Source organism: Pseudophryne corroboree, chromosome 8 (genome assembly GCF_028390025.1).
Source record: "Pseudophryne corroboree isolate aPseCor3 chromosome 8, aPseCor3.hap2, whole genome shotgun sequence".
In the NCBI taxonomy this organism is placed as follows: Eukaryota; Metazoa; Chordata; class Amphibia; order Anura; family Myobatrachidae; genus Pseudophryne; species Pseudophryne corroboree.
Genome location: NC_086451.1, coordinates 3,463,595 through 3,491,100, shown reverse-complemented (window position 1 = coordinate 3,491,100; position 27,506 = coordinate 3,463,595). Strand labels below are relative to the sequence as shown.

At 57.3% G+C, this 27,506-nt stretch overlaps 1 protein-coding gene across 1 annotated transcript in view; it reads left to right on the top strand.

Moving 5' to 3' along the window:
* The window catches only part of ATP6AP1 (ATPase H+ transporting accessory protein 1), a 90,584-nt gene that overhangs the window by 42,765 nt on the left and 20,313 nt on the right, over window positions 1-27,506 (top strand). The window contains exons 6-7 of the mRNA XM_063935827.1: window positions 884-969; window positions 8,072-8,325. Of these exons, the coding sequence (XP_063791897.1) occupies window positions 884-969; window positions 8,072-8,325 (340 nt within the window). The remainder of the gene's footprint in view (window positions 1-883; window positions 970-8,071; window positions 8,326-27,506) is intronic.

Here is a 27,506-nt window from a genome sequence, read left to right as displayed (position 1 = left end):
AGATAACTATGCTACTTGTACCATACAAAGCTAACACAATGCCCTACAGTGCCAGCCGCACGTCCCTGGTATACACAATGCCCTACAGTGCCAGCCGCACGTCCCTGGTATACACAAAGCCCTACAGTGCCAGCCGCACGTCCCTGGTATACACAATGCCCTACAGTGCCAGCCGCACGTCCCTGGTATACACAATGTGGGCATGGCGTTACTGTCCAGTGCAGCGCTTCCAAAACACAGTCCTCCAGCACCCCAACAGTCCAGCCCTTTCTCAGGGCTATCCCTGCTTGTGCACAGGTGACTTAATACCTCAGTCAGTTTGATTATACCACCTGTGCACAAGCAGGGATAGCCCTATGACGGGGCTGGACTGTTGGGGTGCCTGGAGAAATGCTGCACCAGTCGCACTGCATCACTGTCAGGAGGACCCAGCGTCAGAGGTGGCACCCCCACTTAGGAGCAGAGCGGGGAGATCGTGTTCTAAGTAGGTATTATTAAAAACACGGTTTACTTTGGGTGGTCGGGAAGGGGGGGGGGGGGTGCATTAGAGGGAACCCAAGTATACCTGAGGTCACTACAGACATGTATCCAGGGCCATACACGGCAAAGGGTCATCAGTAGCCAATGGCTGGTTCCCTCTCGGCTTACTGCGGTCACATTCCTTCACATCAGCCCCTGATTTACTAATGGATTGGTTGCCGTTTATTATAAGAGAATGATACAGGATGTTATAGGGTCTTCAGTCCGGGGTAATTACCATATAGAAATAGTAACACAACACAGTTTTCTGGAAGATTGTATTGAATAGATTCCTGTCATCCTTCATAGCGGTCTGATCATCAGACAAAGTCTCTGTCATTATCGGTATCTTCTGTCTTTCCAGATGAAGTCATTGGGCAGGTACTGAGCACACTGAAGGCAGAGGGTGTCCCATACACAGCACTTCTCACTGCCCTGAGACCCTCCCGGGTATGTAATAGCATGTTTCAGGCTTCTCTGCAGGGTGCAGTGGTATTATTACCAGGGGGGTGAGCTGGGGGATAGCTGTGGTGACGGCGTGTTGCAGGGTGCAGTGGTATTATTACCAGGGGGGTGAGCTGGGGATAGCTGTGGTGATGGCGTGTTGCAGGGTGCAGTGGTATTGTTACCAGGGGGGTGAGCTGGGGGATAGCTGTGGTGACGGCGTGTTGCAGGGTGCAGTGGTATTATTACCAGGGGGCTGAGCTGGGGATAGCTGTGGTGACGGTGTGTTGCAGGGTGCAGTGGTATTGTTACCAGGGGGGTGAGCTGGGGATAGCTGTGGTGACGGCGTGTTGCAGGGTGCAGTGGTATTATTACCAGGGGGGTGAGCTGGGGATAGCTGTGGTGACAGCGTGTTGCAGGGTGCAGTGGTATTATTACCAGGGAGGTGAGCTGGAGATAGCTATGGTGACGGCGTGTTGCAGGGTGCAGTGGTATTATTACCAGGGAGGTGAGCTGGAGATAGCTGTGGTGACGGCGTGTTGCAGGGTGCAGTGGTATTATTACCAGGGGGGTGAGCTGGGGATAGCTGTGGTGACGGCGTGTTGCAGGGTGCAGTGGTATTATTACCAGGGGGGTGAGCTGGGGATAGCTGTGGTGACAGCGTGTTGCAGGGTGCAGTGGTATTATTACCAGGGAGGTGAGCTGGAGATAGCTATGGTGACGGCGTGTTGCAGGGTGCAGTGGTATTGTTACCAGGGAGGTGAGCTGGAGATAGCTGTGGTGACGGCGTGTTGCAGGGTGCAGTGGTATTATTACCAGGGGGGTGAGCTGGGGATAGCTGTGGTGACGGCGTGTTGCAGGGTGCAGTGGTATTATTACCAGGGGGGTGAGCTGGGGATAGCTGTGGTGACGGCGTGTTGCAGGGTGCAGTGGTATTATTACCAGGGAGGTGAGCTGGAGATAGCTATGGTGACGGCGTGTTGCAGGGTGCAGTGGTATTATTACCAGGGAGGTGAGCTGGAGATAGCTGTGGTGACGGCGTGTTGCAGGGTGCAGTGGTATTATTACCAGGGGGGTGAGCTGGGAGATAGCTGTGGTGACGGCGTGTTGCAGGGTGCAGTGGTATTATTACCAGGGGGGTGAGCTGGGGATAGCTGTGGTGACGGCGTGTTGCAGGGAGCAGTGGTAGTGTTACCAGGGGGGTGAGCTGGGGATAGCTGTGGTGGCGGCGTGTTGCAGGGTGCAGTGGTATTATTACCAGGGAGGTGAGCTGGAGATAGCTGTGGTGACGGCGTGTTGCAGGGTGCAGTGGTATTATTACCAGGGAGGTGAGCTGGGAGATAGCTGTGGTGACGGGGTGTTGCAGGGTGCAGTGGTATTGTTACCAGGGGTGTGAGCTGGGGATAGCTGTGGTGACAGCGTGTTGCAGGGTGCAGTGGTATTATTACCAGGGAGGTGAGCTGGAGATAGCTGTGGTGACGGCGTGTTGCAGGGTGCAGTGGTATTATTACCAGGGGGGTGAGCTGGGAGATAGCTGTGGTGACGGCGTGTTGCAGGGTGCAGTGGTATTGTTACCAGGGGGGTGAGCTGGGGATAGCTGTGGTGACGGCGTGTTGTAGGGAGCAGTGGTATTGTTGCCAGGGAGGTGAGCTGGGGATAGCTGTGGTGACGGCGTGTTGCAGGGTGCAGTGGTATTGTTACCAGGGGGGTGAGCTGGGAGATAGCTGTGGTGACGGCGTGTTGCAGGGTGCAGTGGTATTGTTACCAGGGGGGTGAGCTGGGAGATAGCTGTGGTGACGGCGTGTTGCAGGGTGCAGTGGTATTGTTACCAGGGGGGTGAGCTGGGGATAGCTGTGGTGACGGCGTGTTGTAGGGAGCAGTGGTATTGTTGCCAGGGAGGTGAGCTGGGGATAGCTGTGGTGACGGCGTGTTGCAGGGTGCAGTGGTATTGTTACCAGGGGGGTGAGCTGGGAGATAGCTGTGGTGACGGCGTGTTGCAGGGTGCAGTGGTATTGTTACCAGGGGGGTGAGCTGGGGATAGCTGTGGTGACGGCGTGTTGCAGGGAGCAGTGGTATTGTTACCAGGGGGGTGAGCTGGGGATAGCTGTGGTGACAGCGTGTTGCAGGGTGCAGTGGCATTGTTACCAGGGGGGTGAGCTGGGGATAGCTGTGGTGACGGCGTGTTGCAGGGTGCAGTTGTATTGTTACCAGGGAGGTGAGGTGGGGATAGCTGTGGTGACTCAGTGGTATTATTACCAGGGGGGTGAGCTGGGTATAGCTGTGGTGACGGCGTGTTGCAGGGTGCAGTGGTATTGTTACCAGGGGGGTGAGCTGGGGATAGCTGTGGTGACGGCGTGTTGCAGGGTGCAGTGGTATTATTACCAGGGGGGTGAGCTGGGGATAGCTGTGGTGATGGCGTGTTGCAGGGTGCAGTGGTATTGTTACCAGGGGGGTGAGCTGGGGATAGCTGTGGTGACGGCGTGTTGCAGGGTGCAGTGGTATTACCAGGGAGGTGAGCTGGGGGTAGCTGTGGTGATGGCGTGTTGCAGGGTGCAGTGGTATTATTACCAGGGGGGTGAGCTGGGGATAGCTGTGGTGACGGCGTGTTGCAGGGAGCAGTGGTATTGTTACCAGGGGGGTGAGCTGGGGATAGCTGTGGTGACGGCGTGTTGCAGGGAGCAGTGGTATTGTTACCAGGGGGGTGAGCTGGGGATAGCTGTGGTGACGGCGTGTTGCAGGGTGCTGTGGTATTGTTACCAGGGAGGTGAGCTGGGGATAGCTGTGGTGACGGCGTGTTGCAGGGTGCAGTGGTATTGTTACCAGGGAGGTGAGGTGGAGATAGCTGTGGTGACGGCGTGTTGCAGGGTGCAGTGGTATTATTACCAGGGGGGTGAGCTGGGGGATAGCTGTGGTGACGGTGTGTTGCAGGGTGCAGTGGTATTATTACCAGGGAGGTGAGCTGGGGATAGCTCTGGTGATGGCGTGTTGCAGGGTGCAGTGGTATTATTACCAGGGAGGTGAGCTGGAGATAGCTATGGTGACGGCGTGTTGCAGGGTGCAGTGGTATTATTACCAGGGAGGTGAGCTGGAGATAGCTGTGGTGACGGCGTGTTGCAGGGTGCAGTGGTATTATTACCAGGGGGGTGAGCTGGGGATAGCTGTGGTGACGGCGTGTTGCAGGGTGCAGTGGTATTATTACCAGGGGGGTGAGCTGGGGATAGCTGTGGTGACGGCGTGTTGCAGGGTGCAGTGGTATTATTACCAGGGAGGTGAGCTGGAGATAGCTATGGTGACGGCGTGTTGCAGGGTGCAGTGGTATTATTACCAGGGAGGTGAGCTGGGGATAGCTGTGGTGACGGCGTGTTGCAGGGTGCAGTGGTATTATTACCAGGGGGGTGAGCTGGGGATAGCTGTGGTGACGGCGTGTTGCAGGGTGCAGTGGTATTATTACCAGGGAGGTGAGCTGGAGATAGCTATGGTGACGGCGTGTTGCAGGGTGCAGTGGTATTATTACCAGGGAGGTGAGCTGGAGATAGCTGTGGTGACGGCGTGTTGCAGGGTGCAGTGGTATTATTACCAGGGGGGTGAGCTGGGAGATAGCTGTGGTGACGGCGTGTTGCAGGGTGCAGTGGTATTATTACCAGGGGGGTGAGCTGGGGATAGCTGTGGTGACGGCGTGTTGCAGGGAGCAGTGGTAGTGTTACCAGGGGGGTGAGCTGGGGATAGCTGTGGTGGCGGCGTGTTGCAGGGTGCAGTGGTATTATTACCAGGGAGGTGAGCTGGAGATAGCTGTGGTGACGGCGTGTTGCAGGGTGCAGTGGTATTATTACCAGGGAGGTGAGCTGGGAGATAGCTGTGGTGACGGGGTGTTGCAGGGTGCAGTGGTATTGTTACCAGGGGTGTGAGCTGGGGATAGCTGTGGTGACAGCGTGTTGCAGGGTGCAGTGGTATTATTACCAGGGAGGTGAGCTGGAGATAGCTGTGGTGACGGCGTGTTGCAGGGTGCAGTGGTATTATTACCAGGGGGGTGAGCTGGGAGATAGCTGTGGTGACGGCGTGTTGCAGGGTGCAGTGGTATTGTTACCAGGGGGGTGAGCTGGGGATAGCTGTGGTGACGGCGTGTTGTAGGGAGCAGTGGTATTGTTGCCAGGGAGGTGAGCTGGGGATAGCTGTGGTGACGGCGTGTTGCAGGGTGCAGTGGTATTGTTACCAGGGGGGTGAGCTGGGAGATAGCTGTGGTGACGGCGTGTTGCAGGGTGCAGTGGTATTGTTACCAGGGGGGTGAGCTGGGAGATAGCTGTGGTGACGGCGTGTTGCAGGGTGCAGTGGTATTGTTACCAGGGGGGTGAGCTGGGGATAGCTGTGGTGACGGCGTGTTGTAGGGAGCAGTGGTATTGTTGCCAGGGAGGTGAGCTGGGGATAGCTGTGGTGACGGCGTGTTGCAGGGTGCAGTGGTATTGTTACCAGGGGGGTGAGCTGGGAGATAGCTGTGGTGACGGCGTGTTGCAGGGTGCAGTGGTATTGTTACCAGGGGGGTGAGCTGGGGATAGCTGTGGTGACGGCGTGTTGCAGGGAGCAGTGGTATTGTTACCAGGGGGGTGAGCTGGGGATAGCTGTGGTGACAGCGTGTTGCAGGGTGCAGTGGCATTGTTACCAGGGGGGTGAGCTGGGGATAGCTGTGGTGACGGCGTGTTGCAGGGTGCAGTTGTATTGTTACCAGGGAGGTGAGGTGGGGATAGCTGTGGTGACTCAGTGGTATTATTACCAGGGGGGTGAGCTGGGTATAGCTGTGGTGACGGCGTGTTGCAGGGTGCAGTGGTATTGTTACCAGGGGGGTGAGCTGGGGATAGCTGTGGTGACGGCGTGTTGCAGGGTGCAGTGGTATTATTACCAGGGGGGTGAGCTGGGGATAGCTGTGGTGATGGCGTGTTGCAGGGTGCAGTGGTATTGTTACCAGGGGGGTGAGCTGGGGATAGCTGTGGTGACGGCGTGTTGCAGGGTGCAGTGGTATTACCAGGGAGGTGAGCTGGGGGTAGCTGTGGTGATGGCGTGTTGCAGGGTGCAGTGGTATTATTACCAGGGGGGTGAGCTGGGGATAGCTGTGGTGACGGCGTGTTGCAGGGAGCAGTGGTATTGTTACCAGGGGGGTGAGCTGGGGATAGCTGTGGTGACGGCGTGTTGCAGGGAGCAGTGGTATTGTTACCAGGGGGGTGAGCTGGGGATAGCTGTGGTGACGGCGTGTTGCAGGGTGCTGTGGTATTGTTACCAGGGAGGTGAGCTGGGGATAGCTGTGGTGACGGCGTGTTGCAGGGTGCAGTGGTATTGTTACCAGGGAGGTGAGGTGGAGATAGCTGTGGTGACGGCGTGTTGCAGGGTGCAGTGGTATTATTACCAGGGGGGTGAGCTGGGGGATAGCTGTGGTGACGGTGTGTTGCAGGGTGCAGTGGTATTATTACCAGGGAGGTGAGCTGGGGATAGCTCTGGTGATGGCGTGTTGCAGGGTGCAGTGGTATTGTTACCATGGGGGTGAGCTGGGGATAGCTGTGGTGACGGCGTGTTGCAGGGTGCAGTGGAATTATTACCAGGGGGGTGAGCTGGGGATAGCTGTGGTGACGGCGTGTTGCAGGGTGCAGTGGTATTGTTACCAGGGGAGTGAGCTGGGGATAGCTGTGGTGACGGCGTGTTGCAGGGTGCAGTGGTATTGTTACCAGGGGGGTGAGCTGGGGATAGCTGTGGTGACGGCGTGTTGCAGGGTGCAGTGGTATTGTTACCAGGGGGGTGAGCTGGGGATAGCTGTGGTGACGGCGTGTTGCAGGGTGCAGTGGAATTATTACCAGGGAGGTGAGCTGGGGATAGCTGTGGTGACGGCGTGTTGCAGGGTGCAGTGGTATTGTTACCAGGGGGGTGAGCTGGGGATAGCTGTGGTGACGGCGTGTTGCAGGGTGCAGTGGAATTATTACCAGGGGGGTGAGCTGGGGATAGCTGTGGTGACGGCGTGTTGCAGGGTGCAGTGGAATTGTTACCAGGGGGGTGAGCTGGGGATAGCTGTGGTGACAGCGTGTTGCAGGGTGCAGTGGCATTGTTACCAGGGGGGTGAGCTGGGGATAGCTGTGGTGACGGCGTGTTGCAGGGTGCAGTTGTATTGTTACCAGGGAGGTGAGGTGGGGATAGCTGTGGTGACTCAGTGGTATTATTACCAGGGGGGTGAGCTGGGTATAGCTGTGGTGACGGCGTGTTGCAGGGTGCAGTGGTATTGTTACCAGGGGGGTGAGCTGGGGATAGCTGTGGTGACGGCGTGTTGCAGGGTGCAGTGGTATTATTACCAGGGGGGTGAGCTGGGGATAGCTGTGGTGATGGCGTGTTGCAGGGTGCAGTGGTATTGTTACCAGGGGGGTGAGCTGGGGATAGCTGTGGTGACGGCGTGTTGCAGGGTGCAGTGGTATTACCAGGGAGGTGAGCTGGGGGTAGCTGTGGTGATGGCGTGTTGCAGGGTGCAGTGGTATTATTACCAGGGGGGTGAGCTGGGGATAGCTGTGGTGACGGCGTGTTGCAGGGAGCAGTGGTATTGTTACCAGGGGGGTGAGCTGGGGATAGCTGTGGTGACGGCGTGTTGCAGGGAGCAGTGGTATTGTTACCAGGGGGGTGAGCTGGGGATAGCTGTGGTGATGGCGTGTTGCAGGGTGCAGTGGTATTGTTACCAGGGGGGTGAGCTGGGGATAGCTGTGGTGATGGCGTGTTGCAGGGTGCAGTGGTTTTGTTACCGGGGGGGTGAGCTGGGGATAGCTGTGGTGACGGCGTGTTGCAGGGTGCAGTGGTATTATTACCAGGGAGGTGAGCTGGGGATAGCTGTGGTGACGGCGTGTTGCAGGGTGCAGTGGTATTGTTACCAGGGGGGTGAGCTGGGGATAGCTGTGGTGATGGCGTGTTGCAGGGTGCAGTGGTATTGTTACCAGTGGGGTGAGCAGGGGGGCAGCGATGTCTGCAGGGGGGTGAGCTGGGGGGCTGCGATGTCTGCAGGGGGGTGAGGTGGGTGGCAGCGATGCCTGCAGGGGGGGACACTGCTTGTATTATGTGCTTGCCTATTGTTCCCTGTTTCTGCTTCATGTAGGTGAACAGAGAGAGTGACTTTGCGGTGGGAAGTCTCGGTCGCCAGCTATTAGCGTCTCCCACTCCTGCGCCTCTTCCCAGCTATCCTCCAGTCGCGTTCAGGAACGGAACACAGAACGGCACCTGTATCCTGTTCTGGGCCTCAAACATCTCTGTGTTTATGGATCAGGCCCTCGTAGACCTCACTAATAGTACATTCAACAGGACGGGGGATGAACTCACAGCTGGCTCCACCTGCAACACAACTAATGCAGTGTGAGTTATGCCTCAGAATGTGTAATGCCTCGTTATGCCCTGTCTGTGTGAGTTACGCCTCAGAATGTGTAATGCCTCGTTATGCTCTGTCCGTGTGAGTTACGCCTCAGAATGTGTAATGCCTCGTTATGCTCTGTCCGTGTGAGTTACGCCTCAGAATGTGTAATGCCTCGTTATGCTCTGTCTGTGTGAGTTATGCCTCAGAATGTGTAATGCCTCGTTATGACCTGTCTGTGTGAGTTACGCCTCAGAATGTGTAATGCCTCGTTATGCTCTGTCCGTGTGAGTTACGCCTCAGAATGTGTAATGCCTCGTTATGCTCTGTCCGTGTGAGTTATACCCTGTCCGTGTGAGTTACGCCTCAGAATGTGTAATGCCTCGTTATGCCCTGTCTGTGAGAGTTACGCCTCAGAATGTGTAATGCCTCGTTATGCTCTGTCCGTGTGAGTTACGCCTCAGAATGTGTAATGCCTCGTTATGCTCTGTCCGTGTGAGTTACGCCTCAGAATGTGTAATGCCTCGTTATGCCCTGTCTGGTGAGTTACGCCTCAGAATGTGTAGTGCCTCGTTATGCTCTGTCCGTGTGAGTTATGCCTCAGAATGTGTTAATGCCTCGTTATGCCCTGTCTGTGTGAGTTACGCCTCAGAATGTGTAATGCCTCGTTATGCTCTGTCCGTGTGAGTTACGCCTCAGAATGTGTAATGCCTCGTTATGCTCTGTCCGTGTGAGTTACGCCTCAGAATGTGTAATGCCTCGTTATGCTCTGTCAGAGGCGGGACGGGGCAGAGAAGGAGGCGGATTATTCTCCTCAGCACCAGCAGTTACAGCACTGAGCAGGGCAGCATCAGAGGCGGGACGGGGCAGAGAAGGAGACGGATTATTCTCCTCAGTACCAGCAGTTACAGCACTGAGCAGGGCAGCATCAGAGGAGGGACGGGGCAGAGAAGGAGATGGATTATTCTCCTCAGAACCAGCAGTTACAGCACTGAGCAGGGCAGCATCAGAGGAGGGACGGGGCAGAGAAGGAGATGGATTATTCTCCTCAGAACCAGCAGTTACAGCACTGAGCAGGGCAGCATCAGAGGCGGGACGGGGCAGAGAAGGAGGCGGATTATTCTCCTCAGCACCAGCAGATACAGCACTGCGCAGGGCAGCATCAGAGGCGGGACGGGGCAGAGAAGAAGGCGGATTATTCTCCTCAGCACCAGCAGTTACAGTACTGAGCAGGGCAGCATCAGAGGCGGGACGGGGCAGAGAAGAAGGCGGATTATTCTCCTCAGCACCAGCAGTTACAGCACTGAGCAGGGCAGCATCAGAGGAGGGACGGGGCAGAGAAGGAGATGGATTATTCTCCTCAGCACCAGCAGTTACAGCACTGAGCAGGGCAGCATCAGAGGTGGGACGGGGCAGAGAAGGAGGCGGATTATTCTCCTCAGCACCAGCAGTTACAGCACTGAGCAGGGCAGCATCAGAGGCGGGACGGGGCAGAGAAGGAGGCAGATTATTCTCCTCAGCACCAGCAGTTACAGCACTGAGCAGGGCAGCATCAGAGGAGGGACGGGGCAGAGAAGGAGGCGGATTATTCTCCTCAGCACAAGCAGTTACAGCACTGAGCAGGGCAGCATCAGAGGTGGGACAGGGCAGAGAAGGAGGCGGATTATTCTCCGCAGTTACAGCACTGAGCAGGGCAGCATCAGAGGCGGGATGGGGCAGAGAAGGAGGCGGATTATTCTCCTCAGCACCAGCATATACAGCACTGAGCAGGGCAGCATCAGAGGCAGGACGGGGCAGAGAAGGAGGAGGATTATTCTCCTCAGCACCAGCATGTACAGCACTGAGCAGGGCAGCATCAGAGGCAGGACGGGACAAAGAAGGAGGCGGATTATTCTCCTCAGCACCAGCAGTTACAGCACTGAGCAGGGCAGCATCAGAGACAGGACGGGGCAGAGAAGGAGGTGGATTATTCTCCTCGGCACCAGCAGTTACAGCACTGAGCAGGGCAGCATCAGAGGCGGGACGGGACAGAGAAGGAGGCGGATTATTCTCCTCAGCACCAGCAGTTACAGCACTGAGCAGGGCAGCATCAGGGACGGGACAAAGAAGGAGGCGGATTATTCTCCTCAGCACCAGCAGTTACAGCACTGAGCAGGGCAGCATCAGAGACAGGACGGGGCAGAGAAGGAGGTGGATTATTCTCCTCGGCACCAGCAGTTACAGCACTGAGCAGGGCAGCATCAGAGGCAGGACGGGGCAGAGAAGGAGGCAGATTATTCTCCTCAGCACCAGCATGTACAGCACTGAGCAGGGCAGCATCAGAGACGGGACGGGGCAGAGAAGGAGGATTATTCTCCTCAGCCCCAGCATGTACAGCACTGAGCAGGGCAGCATCAGAGGCAGGACGGGGCAGAGAAGGAGGTGGCTTATTCTCCTCAGCCCCAGCAGTTACAGCACTGAGCAGGGCAGCATCAGAGGCGGGACGGGGCAGAGAAGGAGGCGGATTATTCTCCTCAGTGCCAGCAGTTACAGCACTGAGCAGGGCAGCATCAGATGAGGGACGGGGCAGAGAAGGAGGAGGATTATTCTCCTCAGCACCATCATGTACAGCACTGAGCAGGGCAGCATCAGAGACAGGACGGGGCAGAGAAGGAGGCGGATTATTCTCCTCAGCACCAGCAGTTACAGCACTGAGCAGGGCAGCATCAGAGGCGGGACGGGACAGAGAAGGAGGCGGATTATTCTCCTCAGCACCAGCAGTTACAGCACTGAGCAGGGCAGCATCAGAGGAGGGACGGGGCAGAGAAGGAGATGGATTATTCTCCTCAGAACCAGCAGTTACAGCACTGAGCAGGGCAGCATCAGAGGCGGGACGGGGCAGAGAAGGAGGCGGATTATTCTCCTCAGCACCAGCAGATACAGCACTGCGCAGGGCAGCATCAGAGGCGGGACGGGGCAGAGGAGAAGGCGGATTATTCTCCTCAGCACCAGCAGTTACAGTACTGAGCAGGGCAGCATCAGAGGCGGGACGGGGCAGAGAAGAAGGCGGATTATTCTCCTCAGCACCAGCATGTACAGCACTGAGCAGGGCAGCATCAGAGGAGGGACGGGGCAGAGAAGGAGATGGATTATTCTCCTCAGCACCAGCAGTTACAGCACTGAGCAGGGCAGCATCAGAGGCGGGACGGGGCAGAGAAGAAGGCGGATTATTCTCCTCAGCACCAGCAGTTACAGCACTGAGCAGGGCAGCATCAGAGGCAGGACGGGGCAGAGGAGGAGGCGGATTATTCTCCTCAGCACCAGCAGTTACAGCACTGAGCAGGGCAGCATCAGAGGAGGGACGGGGCAGAGAAGGAGGAGGATTATTCTCCTCAGCACCATCATGTACAGCACTGAGCAGGGTAGCATCAGAGACTGGACGGGGCAGAGAAGGAGGCGGATTATTCTCCTCAGCACCAGCAGTTACAGCACTGAGCAGGGCAGCATCAGAGGCGGGACGGGACAGAGAAGGAGGCGGATTATTCTCCTCAGCACCAGCAGTTACAGCACTGAGCAGGGCAGCATCAGAGGCGGGACGGGGCAGAGAAGGAGATGGATTATTCTCCTCAGCACCAGCATGTACAGCACTGTGCAGGGCCGCATCAGAGGAGGGACGGGGCAGAGAAGGAGATGGATTATTCTCCTCAGCACCAGCAGATACAGCACTGAGCAGGGCAGCATCAGAGGCGGGACGGGGCAGAGAAGGAGGCGGATTATTCTCCTCAGCACCAGCACATACAGCACTGCGCAGGGCAGCATCAGAGGCGGGACGGGGCAGAGAAGAAGGCGGATTATTCTCCTCAGCACCAGCATATACAGCAATGAGCAGGGCAGCATCAGAGGCGGGATGGGGCAGAGAAGGAGGTGGATTATTCTCCTCGGTACCAGCATGTACAGCACTGAGCAGGGCAGCATCAGAGACAGGACGGGGCAGAGAAGGATGCGGATTATTCTCCTCAGCACCAGCAGTTACAGCACTGAGCAGGGCAGCATCAGAGGCAGGACGGGGCAGAGAATGAGGCGGATTATTCTCCTCAGCACCAGCAGTTACAGCACTGAGCAGGGCAGCATCAGAGGCGGGATGGGGCAGAGAAGTAGGTGGATTATTCTCCTCGGTACCAGCATGTACAGCACTGAGCAGGGCAGCATCAGAGACAGGACGGGGCAGAGAAGAAGGAGGCGGATTATTCTCCTCAGCACCAGCAGTTACAGCACTGAGCAGGGCAGCATCAGAGGCGGGACGGGGCAGAGAAGGAGGCGGATTATTCTCCTCAGCACCAGCATGTACAGCGCTGAGCAGGGCAGCATCAGAGGCAGGACGGGGCAGAGAAGGAGGCAGATTATTCTCCTCAGCACCAGCATGTACAGCACTGAGCAGGGCAGCATCAGAGGCAGGACGGGGCAGAGGAGGAGGCTGATTATTCTCCTCAGCACCAGCAGTTACAGCACTGAGCAGGGCAGCATCAGAGGCGGGAGGGGGCAGAGAAGGAGGCAGATTATTCTCCTCAGCACCAGCAGTTACAGCACTGAGCAGGGCAGCATCAGAGGCGGGACAGGGCAGAGAAGGAGGAGTATTATTCTCCTCAGCACCAGCAGTTACAGCACTGAGCAGGGCAGCATCAGAGGTGGGACGGGGCAGAGAAGGAGGTGGATTATTCTCCTCAGCACCAGCATGTACAGCACTGAGCAGGGCAGCATCAGAGGCGGGACGGGGCAGAGAAGGAGGCGAATTATTCTCCTCAGCACCAGCAGTTACAGCACTGAGCAGGGCAGCATCAGAGGCGGGACGGGGTAGAGAAGGAGGCGGATTATTCTCCTCAGCACCAGCAGTTACAGCACTGAGCAGGGCAGCATCAGAGGCAGGACGGGGCAGAGAAGGAGGCAGATTATTCTCCTCAGCACCACCATGTACAGCACTGAGCAGGGCAGCATCAGAGGCAGGACGGGGCAGAGGAGGAGGCGGATTATTCTCCTCAGCACCAGCATGTACAGCACTGAGCAAGGCAGCATCAGAGGCGGGACGGGGCAGAGAAGGAGGCGGATTATTCTCCTCAGCACCAGCAGTTACAGCACTGAGCAGGGCAGCATCAGAGGCAGGACGGGGCAGAGAATGAGGCGGATTATTCTCCTCGGTACCAGCATGTACAGCACTGAGCAGGGCAGCATCAGAGACAGGACGGGGCAGAGAAGGATGCGGATTATTCTCCTCAGCACCAGCAGTTACAGCACTGAGCAGGGCAGCATCAGAGGCAGGACGGGGCAGAGAATGAGGCGGATTATTCTCCTCAGCACCATCAGATACAGCACTGAGCAGGGCAGCATCAGAGGAGGGATGGGGCAGAGAAGGAGGTGGATTATTCTCCTCAGCACCAGCATGTACAGCACTGAGCAGGGCAGCATCAGAGGTGGGACGGGGCAGAGAAGGAGGCGGATTATTCTCCTCAGCACCAGCAGTTACAGCACTGAGCAGGGCAGCATCAGAGGCAGGACGGGGCAGAGAATGAGGCGGATTATTCTCCTCAGCACCATCAGATACAGCACTGAGCAGGGCAGCATCAGAGGAGGGATGGGGCAGAGAAGGAGGTGGATTATTCTCCTCAGCACCAGCATGTACAGCACTGAGCAGGGCAGCATCAGACGAGGGACGGGGCAGAGAAGGAGGCGGATTATTCTCCTCAGCACCAGCAGTTACAGCACTGAGCAGGGCAGCATCAGAGGAGGGACGGGGCAGAGAAGGAGGCGGATTATTCTCCTCAGCACCAGCAGTTACAGCACTGAGCAGGGCAGCATCAGAGGCGGGACAGGGCAGAGAAGGAGGAGGATTATTCTCCTCAGCACCAGCAGTTACATCACTGAGCAGGGCAGCATCAGAGGTGGGACAGGGCAGAGAAGGAGGCGGATTATTCTCCTCAGCACCAGCAGATACAGCAGTGCGCAGGGCAGCATCAGAGGCGGGATGGGGCAGAGAAGAAGGCGGATTATTCTCCTCAGCACCAGCAGTTACAGTACTGAGCAGGGCAGCATCACAGGCGGGACGGGGCATAGAAGAAGGCGGATTATTCTCCTCAGCACCAGCATATACAGCAATGAGCAGGGCAGCATCAGAGGCGGGATGGGGCAGAGAAGGAGGTGGATTATTCTCCTCGGTACCAGCATGTACAGCACTGAGCAGGGCAGCATCAGAGACAGGACGGGGCAGAGAAGGATGCGGATTATTCTCCTCAGCACCAGCAGTTACAGCACTGAGCAGGGCAGCATCAGAGGCAGGACGGGGCAGAGAATGAGGCGGATTATTCTCCTCAGCACCAGCAGTTACAGCACTGAGCAGGGCAGCATCAGAGGCGGGACGGGGCAGAGAAGGAGGCGGATTATTCTCCTCAGCACCAGCAGTTACAGCACTGAGCAGGGCAGCATCAGAGGCAGGACGGGGCAGAGAATGAGGCGGATTATTCTCCTCAGCACCAGCAGTTACAGCACTGAGCAGGGCAGCATCACAGGCGGGACGGGGCATAGAAGAAGGCGGATTATTCTCCTCAGCACCAGCATATACAGCAATGAGCAGGGCAGCATCAGAGGCGGGATGGGGCAGAGAAGGAGGTGGATTATTCTCCTCGGTACCAGCATGTACAGCACTGAGCAGGGCAGCATCAGAGACAGGACGGGGCAGAGAAGGATGCGGATTATTCTCCTCAGCACCAGCAGTTACAGCACTGAGCAGGGCAGCATCAGAGGCAGGACGGGGCAGAGAATGAGGCGGATTATTCTCCTCAGCACCAGCAGTTACAGCACTGAGCAGGGCAGCATCAGAGGCGGGACGGGACAGAGAAGAAGGCGGATTATTCTCCTCAGCACCAGCAGTTACAGCACTGAGCAGGGCAGCATCAGAGGTGGGACGGGGCAGAGAAGGAGATGGATTATTCTCCTCAGCACCAGCATGTACAGCACTGTGCAGGGCCGCATCAGAGGAGGGACGGGGCAGAGAAGGAGATGGATTATTCTCCTCAGCACCAGCAGATACAGCACTGAGCAGGGCAGCATCAGAGGCGGGACGGGGCAGAGAAGGAGGCGGATTATTCTCCTCAGCACCAGCACATACAGCACTGCGCAGGGCAGCATCAGAGGCGGGACGGGGCAGAGAAGAAGGCGGATTATTCTCCTCAGCACCAGCATATACAGCAATGAGCAGGGCAGCATCAGAGGCGGGATGGGGCAGAGAAGGAGGTGGATTATTCTCCTCGGTACCAGCATGTACAGCACTGAGCAGGGCAGCATCAGAGACAGGACGGGGCAGAGAAGGATGCGGATTATTCTCCTCAGCACCAGCAGTTACAGCACTGAGCAGGGCAGCATCAGAGGCAGGACGGGGCAGAGAATGAGGCGGATTATTCTCCTCAGCACCAGCAGTTACAGCACTGAGCAGGGCAGCATCAGAGGTGGGATGGGGCAGAGAAGTAGGTGGATTATTCTCCTCGGTACCAGCATGTACAGCACTGAGCAGGGCAGCATCAGAGACAGGACGGGGCAGAGAAGAAGGAGGCGGATTATTCTCCTCAGCACCAGCAGTTACAGCACTGAGCAGGGCAGCATCAGAGGCGGGACGGGGTAGAGAAGGAGGCGGATTATTCTCCTCAGCACCAGCATGTACAGCGCTGAGCAGGGCAGCATCAGAGGCAGGACGGGGCAGAGAAGGAGGCAGATTATTCTCCTCAGCACCAGCATGTACAGCACTGAGCAGGGCAGCATCAGAGGCAGGACGGGGCAGAGGAGGAGGCGGATTATTCTCCTCAGCACCAGCAGTTACAGCACTGAGCAGGGCAGCATCAGAGGCGGGACAGGGCAGAGAAGGAGGAGTATTATTCTCCTCAGCACCAGCAGTTACAGCACTGAGCAGGGCAGCATCAGAGGTGGGACGGGGCAGAGAAGGAGGTGGATTATTCTCCTCAGCACCAGCATGTACAGCACTGAGCAGGGCAGCATCAGAGGCGGGACGGGGCAGAGAAGGAGGCGAATTATTCTCCTCAGCACCAGCAGTTACAGCACTGAGCAGGGCAGCATCAGAGGCGGGACGGGGTAGAGAAGGAGGCGGATTATTCTCCTCAGCACCAGCAGTTACAGCACTGAGCAGGGCAGCATCAGAGGCAGGACGGGGCAGAGAAGGAGGCAGATTATTCTCCTCAGCACCACCATGTACAGCACTGAGCAGGGCAGCATCAGAGGCAGGACGGGGCAGAGGAGGAGGCGGATTATTCTCCTCAGCACCAGCATGTACAGCACTGAGCAAGGCAGCATCAGAGGCGGGACGGGGCAGAGAAGGAGGCGGATTATTCTCCTCAGCACCAGCAGTTACAGCACTGAGCAGGGCAGCATCAGAGGTGGGATGGGGCAGAGAAGGAGGTGGATTATTCTCCTCGGTACCAGCATGTACAGCACTGAGCAGGGCAGCATCAGAGACAGGACGGGGCAGAGAAGGATGCGGATTATTCTCCTCAGCACCAGCAGTTACAGCACTGAGCAGGGCAGCATCAGAGGCAGGACGGGGCAGAGAATGAGGCGGATTATTCTCCTCAGCACCATCAGATACAGCACTGAGCAGGGCAGCATCAGAGGAGGGATGGGGCAGAGAAGGAGGTGGATTATTCTCCTCAGCACCAGCATGTACAGCACTGAGCAGGGCAGCATCAGAGGAGGGACGGGGCAGAGAAGGAGGCGGATTATTCTCCTCAGCACCAGCAGTTACAGCACTGAGCAGGGCAGCATCAGAGGTGGGACGGGGCAGAGAAGGAGGCGGATTATTCTCCTCAGCACCAGCAGTTACAGCACTGAGCAGGGCAGCATCAGAGGAGGGACGGGTCAGAGAAGGAGGCAGATTATTCTCCTCAGCACCAGCAGTTACAGCACTGAGCAGGGCAGCATCAGAGGCGGGACAGGGCAGAGAAGGAGGAGGATTATTCTCCTCAGCACCAGCAGTTACATCACTGAGCAGGGCAGCATCAGAGGTGGGACAGGGCAGAGAAGGAGGCGGATTATTCTCCTCAGCACCAGCAGATACAGCAGTGCGCAGGGCAGCATCAGAGGCGGGATGGGGCAGAGAAGAAGGCGGATTATTCTCCTCAGCACCAGCAGTTACAGTACTGAGCAGGGCAGCATCACAGGCGGGACGGGGCATAGAAGAAGGCGGATTATTCTCCTCAGCACCAGCATATACAGCAATGAGCAGGGCAGCATCAGAGGCGGGATGGGGCAGAGAAGGATGCGGATTATTCTCCTCAGCACCAGCAGTTACAGCACTGAGCAGGGCAGCATCAGAGGCAGGACGGGGCAGAGAATGAGGCGGATTATTCTCCTCAGCACCAGCAGTTACAGCACTGAGCAGGGCAGCATCAGAGGCGGGACGGGGCAGAGAAGGAGGCGAATTATTCTCCTCAGCACCAGCAGTTACAGCACTGAGCAGGGCAGCATCAGAGGCGGGACGGGGTAGAGAAGGAGGCGGATTATTCTCCTCAGCACCAGCATGTACAGCGCTGAGCAGGGCAGCATCAGAGGCAGGACGGGGCAGAGAAGGAGGCAGATTATTCTCCTCAGCACCAGAATGTACAGCACTGAGCAGGGCAGCATCAGAGGCAGGACGGGGCAGAGGAGGAGGCGGATTATTCTCCTCAGCACCAGCAGTTACAGCACTGAGCAGGGCAGCATCAGAGGCGGGACAGGGCAGAGAATGAGGCGGATTATTCTCCTCAGCACCATCAGATACAGCACTGAGCAGGGCAGCATCAGAGGCGGGATGGGGCAGAGAAGGAGGTGGATTATTCTCCTCAGCACCAGCATGTACAGCACTGAGCAGGGCAGCATCAGAGGAGGGACGGGGCAGAGAAGGAGGCGGATTATTCTCCTCAGCACCAGCAGTTACAGCACTGAGCAGGGCAGCATCAGAGGTGGGACGGGGCAGAGAAGGAGGCGGATTATTCTCCTCAGCACCAGCAGTTACAGCACTGAGCAGGGCAGCATCAGAGGAGGGACGGGTCAGAGAAGGAGGCAGATTATTCTCCTCAGCACCAGCAGTTACAGCACTGAGCAGGGCAGCATCAGAGGCGGGACAGGGCAGAGAAGGAGGAGGATTATTCTCCTCAGCACCAGCAGATACAGCAGTGCGCAGGGCAGCATCAGAGACAGGACGGGGCAGAGAAGGATGCGGATTATTCTCCTCAGCACCAGCAGTTACAGCACTGAGCAGGGCAGCATCAGAGGCGGGATGGGGCAGAGAAGGAGGTGGATTATTCTCCTCAGCACCAGCATGTACAGCACTGAGCAGGGCAGCATCAGAGGCGGGACGGGGCAGAGAAGGAGGCGGATTATTCTCCTCAGCACCAGGAGATACAGCACTGAGCAGGGCAGCATCAGAGGCGGGATGGGGCAGAGAAGGAGGTGGATTATTCTCCTCAGCACCAGCATGTACAGCACTGAGCAGGGCAGCATCAGAGGCGGGACGGGGCAGAGAAGGAGTCGGATTATTCTCCTCAGCACCAGGAGATACAGCACTGAGCAGGGCAGCATCAGAGGCGGGACGGGGCAGAGAAGGAGGTGGATTATTCTCCTCAGCACCAGCAGTTACAGCACTGAGCAGGGCAGCATCAGAGGAGGGACGGGGCAGAGAAGGAGGAGGATTATTCTCCTCAGCACCAGCAGTTACAGCACTGAGCAGGGCAGCATCAGAGACAGGACGGGGCAGAGAAGGAGGTGGATTATTCTCCTCAGCACCAGCAGTTACAGCACTGAGCAGGGCAGCATCAGAGGAGGGACGGGGCAGAGAAGGAGGCAGATTATTCTCCTCAGCACCAGCAGTTACAGCACTGAGCAGGTCAGCATCAAAGGCAGGACGGGGCAGAGAAGGAGGCAGATTATTCTCCTCAGCACCAGCAGTTACAGCACTGAGCAGGGCAGCATCAGAGGCAGGACGGGGCAGAGAATGAGGCGGATTATTCTCCTCGGTACCAGCATGTACAGCACTGAGCAGGGCAGCATCAGAGACAGGACGGGGCAGAGAAGGATGCGGATTATTCTCCTCAGCACCAGCAGTTACAGCACTGAGCAGGGCAGCATCAGAGGCAGGACGGGGCAGAGAATGAGGCGGATTATTCTCCTCAGCACCATCAGATACAGCACTGAGCAGGGCAGCATCAGAGGAGGGATGGGGCAGAGAAGGAGGTGGATTATTCTCCTCAGCACCAGCATGTACAGCACTGAGCAGGGCAGCATCAGAGGTGGGACGGGGCAGAGAAGGAGGCGGATTATTCTCCTCAGCACCAGCAGTTACAGCACTGAGCAGGGCAGCATCAGAGGCAGGACGGGGCAGAGAATGAGGCGGATTATTCTCCTCAGCACCATCAGATACAGCACTGAGCAGGGCAGCATCAGAGGAGGGATGGGGCAGAGAAGGAGGTGGATTATTCTCCTCAGCACCAGCATGTACAGCACTGAGCAGGGCAGCATCAGACGAGGGACGGGGCAGAGAAGGAGGCGGATTATTCTCCTCAGCACCAGCAGTTACAGCACTGAGCAGGGCAGCATCAGAGGTGGGACGGGGCAGAGAAGGAGGCGGATTATTCTCCTCAGCACCAGCAGTTACAGCACTGAGCAGGGCAGCATCAGAGGCGGGACAGGGCAGAGAAGGAGGAGGATTATTCTCCTCAGCACCAGCAGTTACATCACTGAGCAGGGCAGCATCAGAGGTGGGACAGGGCAGAGAAGGAGGCGGATTATTCTCCTCAGCACCAGCAGATACAGCAGTGCGCAGGGCAGCATCAGAGGCGGGATGGGGCAGAGAAGAAGGCGGATTATTCTCCTCAGCACCAGCAGTTACAGTACTGAGCAGGGCAGCATCACAGGCGGGACGGGGCATAGAAGAAGGCGGATTATTCTCCTCAGCACCAGCATATACAGCAATGAGCAGGGCAGCATCAGAGGCGGGATGGGGCAGAGAAGGAGGTGGATTATTCTCCTCGGTACCAGCATGTACAGCACTGAGCAGGGCAGCATCAGAGACAGGACGGGGCAGAGAAGGATGCGGATTATTCTCCTCAGCACCAGCAGTTACAGCACTGAGCAGGGCAGCATCAGAGGCAGGACGGGGCAGAGAATGAGGCGGATTATTCTCCTCAGCACCAGCAGTTACAGCACTGAGCAGGGCAGCATCAGAGGCGGGACGGGGCAGAGAAGGAGGCGGATTATTCTCCTCAGCACCAGCAGTTACAGCACTGAGCAGGGCAGCATCAGAGGCAGGACGGGGCAGAGAATGAGGCGGATTATTCTCCTCAGCACCAGCAGTTACAGCACTGAGCAGGGCAGCATCACAGGCGGGACGGGGCATAGAAGAAGGCGGATTATTCTCCTCAGCACCAGCATATACAGCAATGAGCAGGGCAGCATCAGAGGCGGGATGGGGCAGAGAAGGAGGTGGATTATTCTCCTCGGTACCAGCATGTACAGCACTGAGCAGGGCAGCATCAGAGACAGGACGGGGCAGAGAAGGATGCGGATTATTCTCCTCAGCACCAGCAGTTACAGCACTGAGCAGGGCAGCATCAGAGGCAGGACGGGGCAGAGAATGAGGCGGATTATTCTCCTCAGCACCAGCAGTTACAGCACTGAGCAGGGCAGCATCAGAGGCGGGACGGGACAGAGAAGAAGGCGGATTATTCTCCTCAGCACCAGCAGTTACAGCACTGAGCAGGGCAGCATCAGAGGTGGGACGGGGCAGAGAAGGAGATGGATTATTCTCCTCAGCACCAGCATGTACAGCACTGTGCAGGGCCGCATCAGAGGAGGGACGGGGCAGAGAAGGAGATGGATTATTCTCCTCAGCACCAGCAGATACAGCACTGAGCAGGGCAGCATCAGAGGCGGGACGGGGCAGAGAAGGAGGCGGATTATTCTCCTCAGCACCAGCACATACAGCACTGCGCAGGGCAGCATCAGAGGCGGGACGGGGCAGAGAAGAAGGCGGATTATTCTCCTCAGCACCAGCATATACAGCAATGAGCAGGGCAGCATCAGAGGCGGGATGGGGCAGAGAAGGAGGTGGATTATTCTCCTCGGTACCAGCATGTACAGCACTGAGCAGGGCAGCATCAGAGACAGGACGGGGCAGAGAAGGATGCAGATTATTCTCCTCAGCACCAGCAGTTACAGCACTGAGCAGGGCAGCATCAGAGGCAGGACGGGGCAGAGAATGAGGCGGATTATTCTCCTCAGCACCAGCAGTTACAGCACTGAGCAGGGCAGCATCAGAGGTGGGATGGGGCAGAGAAGTAGGTGGATTATTCTCCTCGGTACCAGCATGTACAGCACTGAGCAGGGCAGCATCAGAGACAGGACGGGGCAGAGAAGAAGGAGGCGGATTATTCTCCTCAGCACCAGCAGTTACAGCACTGAGCAGGGCAGCATCAGAGGCGGGACGGGGTAGAGAAGGAGGCGGATTATTCTCCTCAGCACCAGCATGTACAGCGCTGAGCAGGGCAGCATCAGAGGCAGGACGGGGCAGAGAAGGAGGCAGATTATTCTCCTCAGCACCAGCATGTACAGCACTGAGCAGGGCAGCATCAGAGGCAGGACGGGGCAGAGGAGGAGGCGGATTATTCTCCTCAGCACCAGCAGTTACAGCACTGAGCAGGGCAGCATCAGAGGCGGGACAGGGCAGAGAAGGAGGAGTATTATTCTCCTCAGCACCAGCAGTTACAGCACTGAGCAGGGCAGCATCAGAGGTGGGACGGGGCAGAGAAGGAGGTGGATTATTCTCCTCAGCACCAGCATGTACAGCACTGAGCAGGGCAGCATCAGAGGCGGGACGGGGCAGAGAAGGAGGCGAATTATTCTCCTCAGCACCAGCAGTTACAGCACTGAGCAGGGCAGCATCAGAGGCGGGACGGGGTAGAGAAGGAGGCGGATTATTCTCCTCAGCACCAGCAGTTACAGCACTGAGCAGGGCAGCATCAGAGGCAGGACGGGGCAGAGAAGGAGGCAGATTATTCTCCTCAGCACCACCATGTACAGCACTGAGCAGGGCAGCATCAGAGGCAGGACGGGGCAGAGGAGGAGGCGGATTATTCTCCTCAGCACCAGCATGTACAGCACTGAGCAAGGCAGCATCAGAGGCGGGACGGGGCAGAGAAGGAGGCGGATTATTCTCCTCAGCACCAGCAGTTACAGCACTGAGCAGGGCAGCATCAGAGGTGGGATGGGGCAGAGAAGGAGGTGGATTATTCTCCTCGGTACCAGCATGTACAGCACTGAGCAGGGCAGCATCAGAGACAGGACGGGGCAGAGAAGGATGCGGATTATTCTCCTCAGCACCAGCAGTTACAGCACTGAGCAGGGCAGCATCAGAGGCAGGACGGGGCAGAGAATGAGGCGGATTATTCTCCTCAGCACCATCAGATACAGCACTGAGCAGGGCAGCATCAGAGGAGGGATGGGGCAGAGAAGGAGGTGGATTATTCTCCTCAGCACCAGCATGTACAGCACTGAGCAGGGCAGCATCAGAGGAGGGACGGGGCAGAGAAGGAGGCGGATTATTCTCCTCAGCACCAGCAGTTACAGCACTGAGCAGGGCAGCATCAGAGGTGGGACGGGGCAGAGAAGGAGGCGGATTATTCTCCTCAGCACCAGCAGTTACAGCACTGAGCAGGGCAGCATCAGAGGAGGGACGGGTCAGAGAAGGAGGCAGATTATTCTCCTCAGCACCAGCAGTTACAGCACTGAGCAGGGCAGCATCAGAGGCGGGACAGGGCAGAGAAGGAGGAGGATTATTCTCCTCAGCACCAGCAGTTACATCACTGAGCAGGGCAGCATCAGAGGTGGGACAGGGCAGAGAAGGAGGCGGATTATTCTCCTCAGCACCAGCAGATACAGCAGTGCGCAGGGCAGCATCAGAGGCGGGATGGGGCAGAGAAGAAGGCGGATTATTCTCCTCAGCACCAGCAGTTACAGTACTGAGCAGGGCAGCATCACAGGCGGGACGGGGCATAGAAGAAGGCGGATTATTCTCCTCAGCACCAGCATATACAGCAATGAGCAGGGCAGCATCAGAGGCGGGATGGGGCAGAGAAGGAGGTGGATTATTCTCCTCGGTACCAGCATGTACAGCACTGAGCAGGGCAGCATCAGAGACAGGACGGGGCAGAGAAGGATGCGGATTATTCTCCTCAGCACCAGCAGTTACAGCACTGAGCAGGGCAGCATCAGAGGCAGGACGGGGCAGAGAATGAGGCGGATTATTCTCCTCAGCACCAGCAGTTACAGCACTGAGCAGGGCAGCATCAGAGGCGGGACGGGGCAGAGAAGGAGGCGAATTATTCTCCTCAGCACCAGCAGTTACAGCACTGAGCAGGGCAGCATCAGAGGCGGGACGGGGTAGAGAAGGAGGCGGATTATTCTCCTCAGCACCAGCATGTACAGCGCTGAGCAGGGCAGCATCAGAGGCAGGACGGGGCAGAGAAGGAGGCAGATTATTCTCCTCAGCACCAGAATGTACAGCACTGAGCAGGGCAGCATCAGAGGCAGGACGGGGCAGAGGAGGAGGCGGATTATTCTCCTCAGCACCAGCAGTTACAGCACTGAGCAGGGCAGCATCAGAGGCGGGACAGGGCAGAGAATGAGGCGGATTATTCTCCTCAGCACCATCAGATACAGCACTGAGCAGGGCAGCATCAGAGGCGGGATGGGGCAGAGAAGGAGGTGGATTATTCTCCTCAGCACCAGCATGTACAGCACTGAGCAGGGCAGCATCAGAGGAGGGACGGGGCAGAGAAGGAGGCGGATTATTCTCCTCAGCACCAGCAGTTACAGCACTGAGCAGGGCAGCATCAGAGGTGGGACGGGGCAGAGAAGGAGGCGGATTATTCTCCTCAGCACCAGCAGTTACAGCACTGAGCAGGGCAGCATCAGAGGAGGGACGGGTCAGAGAAGGAGGCAGATTATTCTCCTCAGCACCAGCAGTTACAGCACTGAGCAGGGCAGCATCAGAGGCGGGACAGGGCAGAGAAGGAGGAGGATTATTCTCCTCAGCACCAGCAGATACAGCAGTGCGCAGGGCAGCATCAGAGACAGGACGGGGCAGAGAAGGATGCGGATTATTCTCCTCAGCACCAGCAGTTACAGCACTGAGCAGGGCAGCATCAGAGGCGGGATGGGGCAGAGAAGGAGGTGGATTATTCTCCTCAGCACCAGCATGTACAGCACTGAGCAGGGCAGCATCAGAGGCGGGACGGGGCAGAGAAGGAGGCGGATTATTCTCCTCAGCACCAGGAGATACAGCACTGAGCAGGGCAGCATCAGAGGCGGGATGGGGCAGAGAAGGAGGTGGATTATTCTCCTCAGCACCAGCATGTACAGCACTGAGCAGGGCAGCATCAGAGGCGGGACGGGGCAGAGAAGGAGTCGGATTATTCTCCTCAGCACCAGGAGATACAGCACTGAGCAGGGCAGCATCAGAGGCGGGACGGGGCAGAGAAGGAGGTGGATTATTCTCCTCAGCACCAGCAGTTACAGCACTGAGCAGGGCAGCATCAGAGGAGGGACGGGGCAGAGAAGGAGGAGGATTATTCTCCTCAGCACCAGCAGTTACAGCACTGAGCAGGGCAGCATCAGAGACAGGACGGGGCAGAGAAGGAGGTGGATTATTCTCCTCAGCACCAGCAGTTACAGCACTGAGCAGGGCAGCATCAGAGGAGGGACGGGGCAGAGAAGGAGGCAGATTATTCTCCTCAGCACCAGCAGTTACAGCACTGAGCAGGTCAGCATCAAAGGCAGGACGGGGCAGAGAAGGAGGCAGATTATTCTCCTCAGCACCAGCAGTTACAGCACTGAGCAGGGCAGCATCAGAGGCAGGACGGGGCAGAGAATGAGGCGGATTATTCTCCTCGGTACCAGCATGTACAGCACTGAGCAGGGCAGCATCAGAGACAGGACGGGGCAGAGAAGGATGCGGATTATTCTCCTCAGCACCAGCAGTTACAGCACTGAGCAGGGCAGCATCAGAGGCAGGACGGGGCAGAGAATGAGGCGGATTATTCTCCTCAGCACCATCAGATACAGCACTGAGCAGGGCAGCATCAGAGGAGGGATGGGGCAGAGAAGGAGGTGGATTATTCTCCTCAGCACCAGCATGTACAGCACTGAGCAGGGCAGCATCAGAGGTGGGACGGGGCAGAGAAGGAGGCGGATTATTCTCCTCAGCACCAGCAGTTACAGCACTGAGCAGGGCAGCATCAGAGGCAGGACGGGGCAGAGAATGAGGCGGATTATTCTCCTCAGCACCATCAGATACAGCACTGAGCAGGGCAGCATCAGAGGAGGGATGGGGCAGAGAAGGAGGTGGATTATTCTCCTCAGCACCAGCATGTACAGCACTGAGCAGGGCAGCATCAGACGAGGGACGGGGCAGAGAAGGAGGCGGATTATTCTCCTCAGCACCAGCAGTTACAGCACTGAGCAGGGCAGCATCAGAGGTGGGACGGGGCAGAGAAGGAGGCGGATTATTCTCCTCAGCACCAGCAGTTACAGCACTGAGCAGGGCAGCATCAGAGGCGGGACAGGGCAGAGAAGGAGGAGGATTATTCTCCTCAGCACCAGCAGTTACATCACTGAGCAGGGCAGCATCAGAGGTGGGACAGGGCAGAGAAGGAGGCGGATTATTCTCCTCAGCACCAGCAGATACAGCAGTGCGCAGGGCAGCATCAGAGGCGGGATGGGGCAGAGAAGAAGGCGGATTATTCTCCTCAGCACCAGCAGTTACAGTACTGAGCAGGGCAGCATCACAGGCGGGACGGGGCATAGAAGAAGGCGGATTATTCTCCTCAGCACCAGCATATACAGCAATGAGCAGGGCAGCATCAGAGGCGGGATGGGGCAGAGAAGGAGGTGGATTATTCTCCTCGGTACCAGCATGTACAGCACTGAGCAGGGCAGCATCAGAGACAGGACGGGGCAGAGAAGGATGCGGATTATTCTCCTCAGCACCAGCAGTTACAGCACTGAGCAGGGCAGCATCAGAGGCAGGACGGGGCAGAGAATGAGGCGGATTATTCTCCTCAGCACCAGCAGTTACAGCACTGAGCAGGGCAGCATCAGAGGCGGGACGGGGCAGAGAAGGAGGCGGATTATTCTCCTCAGCACCAGCAGTTACAGCACTGAGCAGGGCAGCATCAGAGGCAGGACGGGGCAGAGAATGAGGCGGATTATTCTCCTCAGCACCAGCAGTTACAGCACTGAGCAGGGCAGCATCACAGGCGGGACGGGGCATAGAAGAAGGCGGATTATTCTCCTCAGCACCAGCATATACAGCAATGAGCAGGGCAGCATCAGAGGCGGGATGGGGCAGAGAAGGAGGTGGATTATTCTCCTCGGTACCAGCATGTACAGCACTGAGCAGGGCAGCATCAGAGACAGGACGGGGCAGAGAAGGATGCGGATTATTCTCCTCAGCACCAGCAGTTACAGCACTGAGCAGGGCAGCATCAGAGGCAGGACGGGGCAGAGAATGAGGCGGATTATTCTCCTCAGCACCAGCAGTTACAGCACTGAGCAGGGCAGCATCAGAGGCGGGACGGGACAGAGAAGAAGGCGGATTATTCTCCTCAGCACCAGCAGTTACAGCACTGAGCAGGGCAGCATCAGAGGTGGGACGGGGCAGAGAAGGAGATGGATTATTCTCCTCAGCACCAGCATGTACAGCACTGTGCAGGGCCGCATCAGAGGAGGGACGGGGCAGAGAAGGAGATGGATTATTCTCCTCAGCACCAGCAGATACAGCACTGAGCAGGGCAGCATCAGAGGCGGGACGGGGCAGAGAAGGAGGCGGATTATTCTCCTCAGCACCAGCACATACAGCACTGCGCAGGGCAGCATCAGAGGCGGGACGGGGCAGAGAAGAAGGCGGATTATTCTCCTCAGCACCAGCATATACAGCAATGAGCAGGGCAGCATCAGAGGCGGGATGGGGCAGAGAAGGAGGTGGATTATTCTCCTCGGTACCAGCATGTACAGCACTGAGCAGGGCAGCATCAGAGACAGGACGGGGCAGAGAAGGATGCAGATTATTCTCCTCAGCACCAGCAGTTACAGCACTGAGCAGGGCAGCATCAGAGGCAGGACG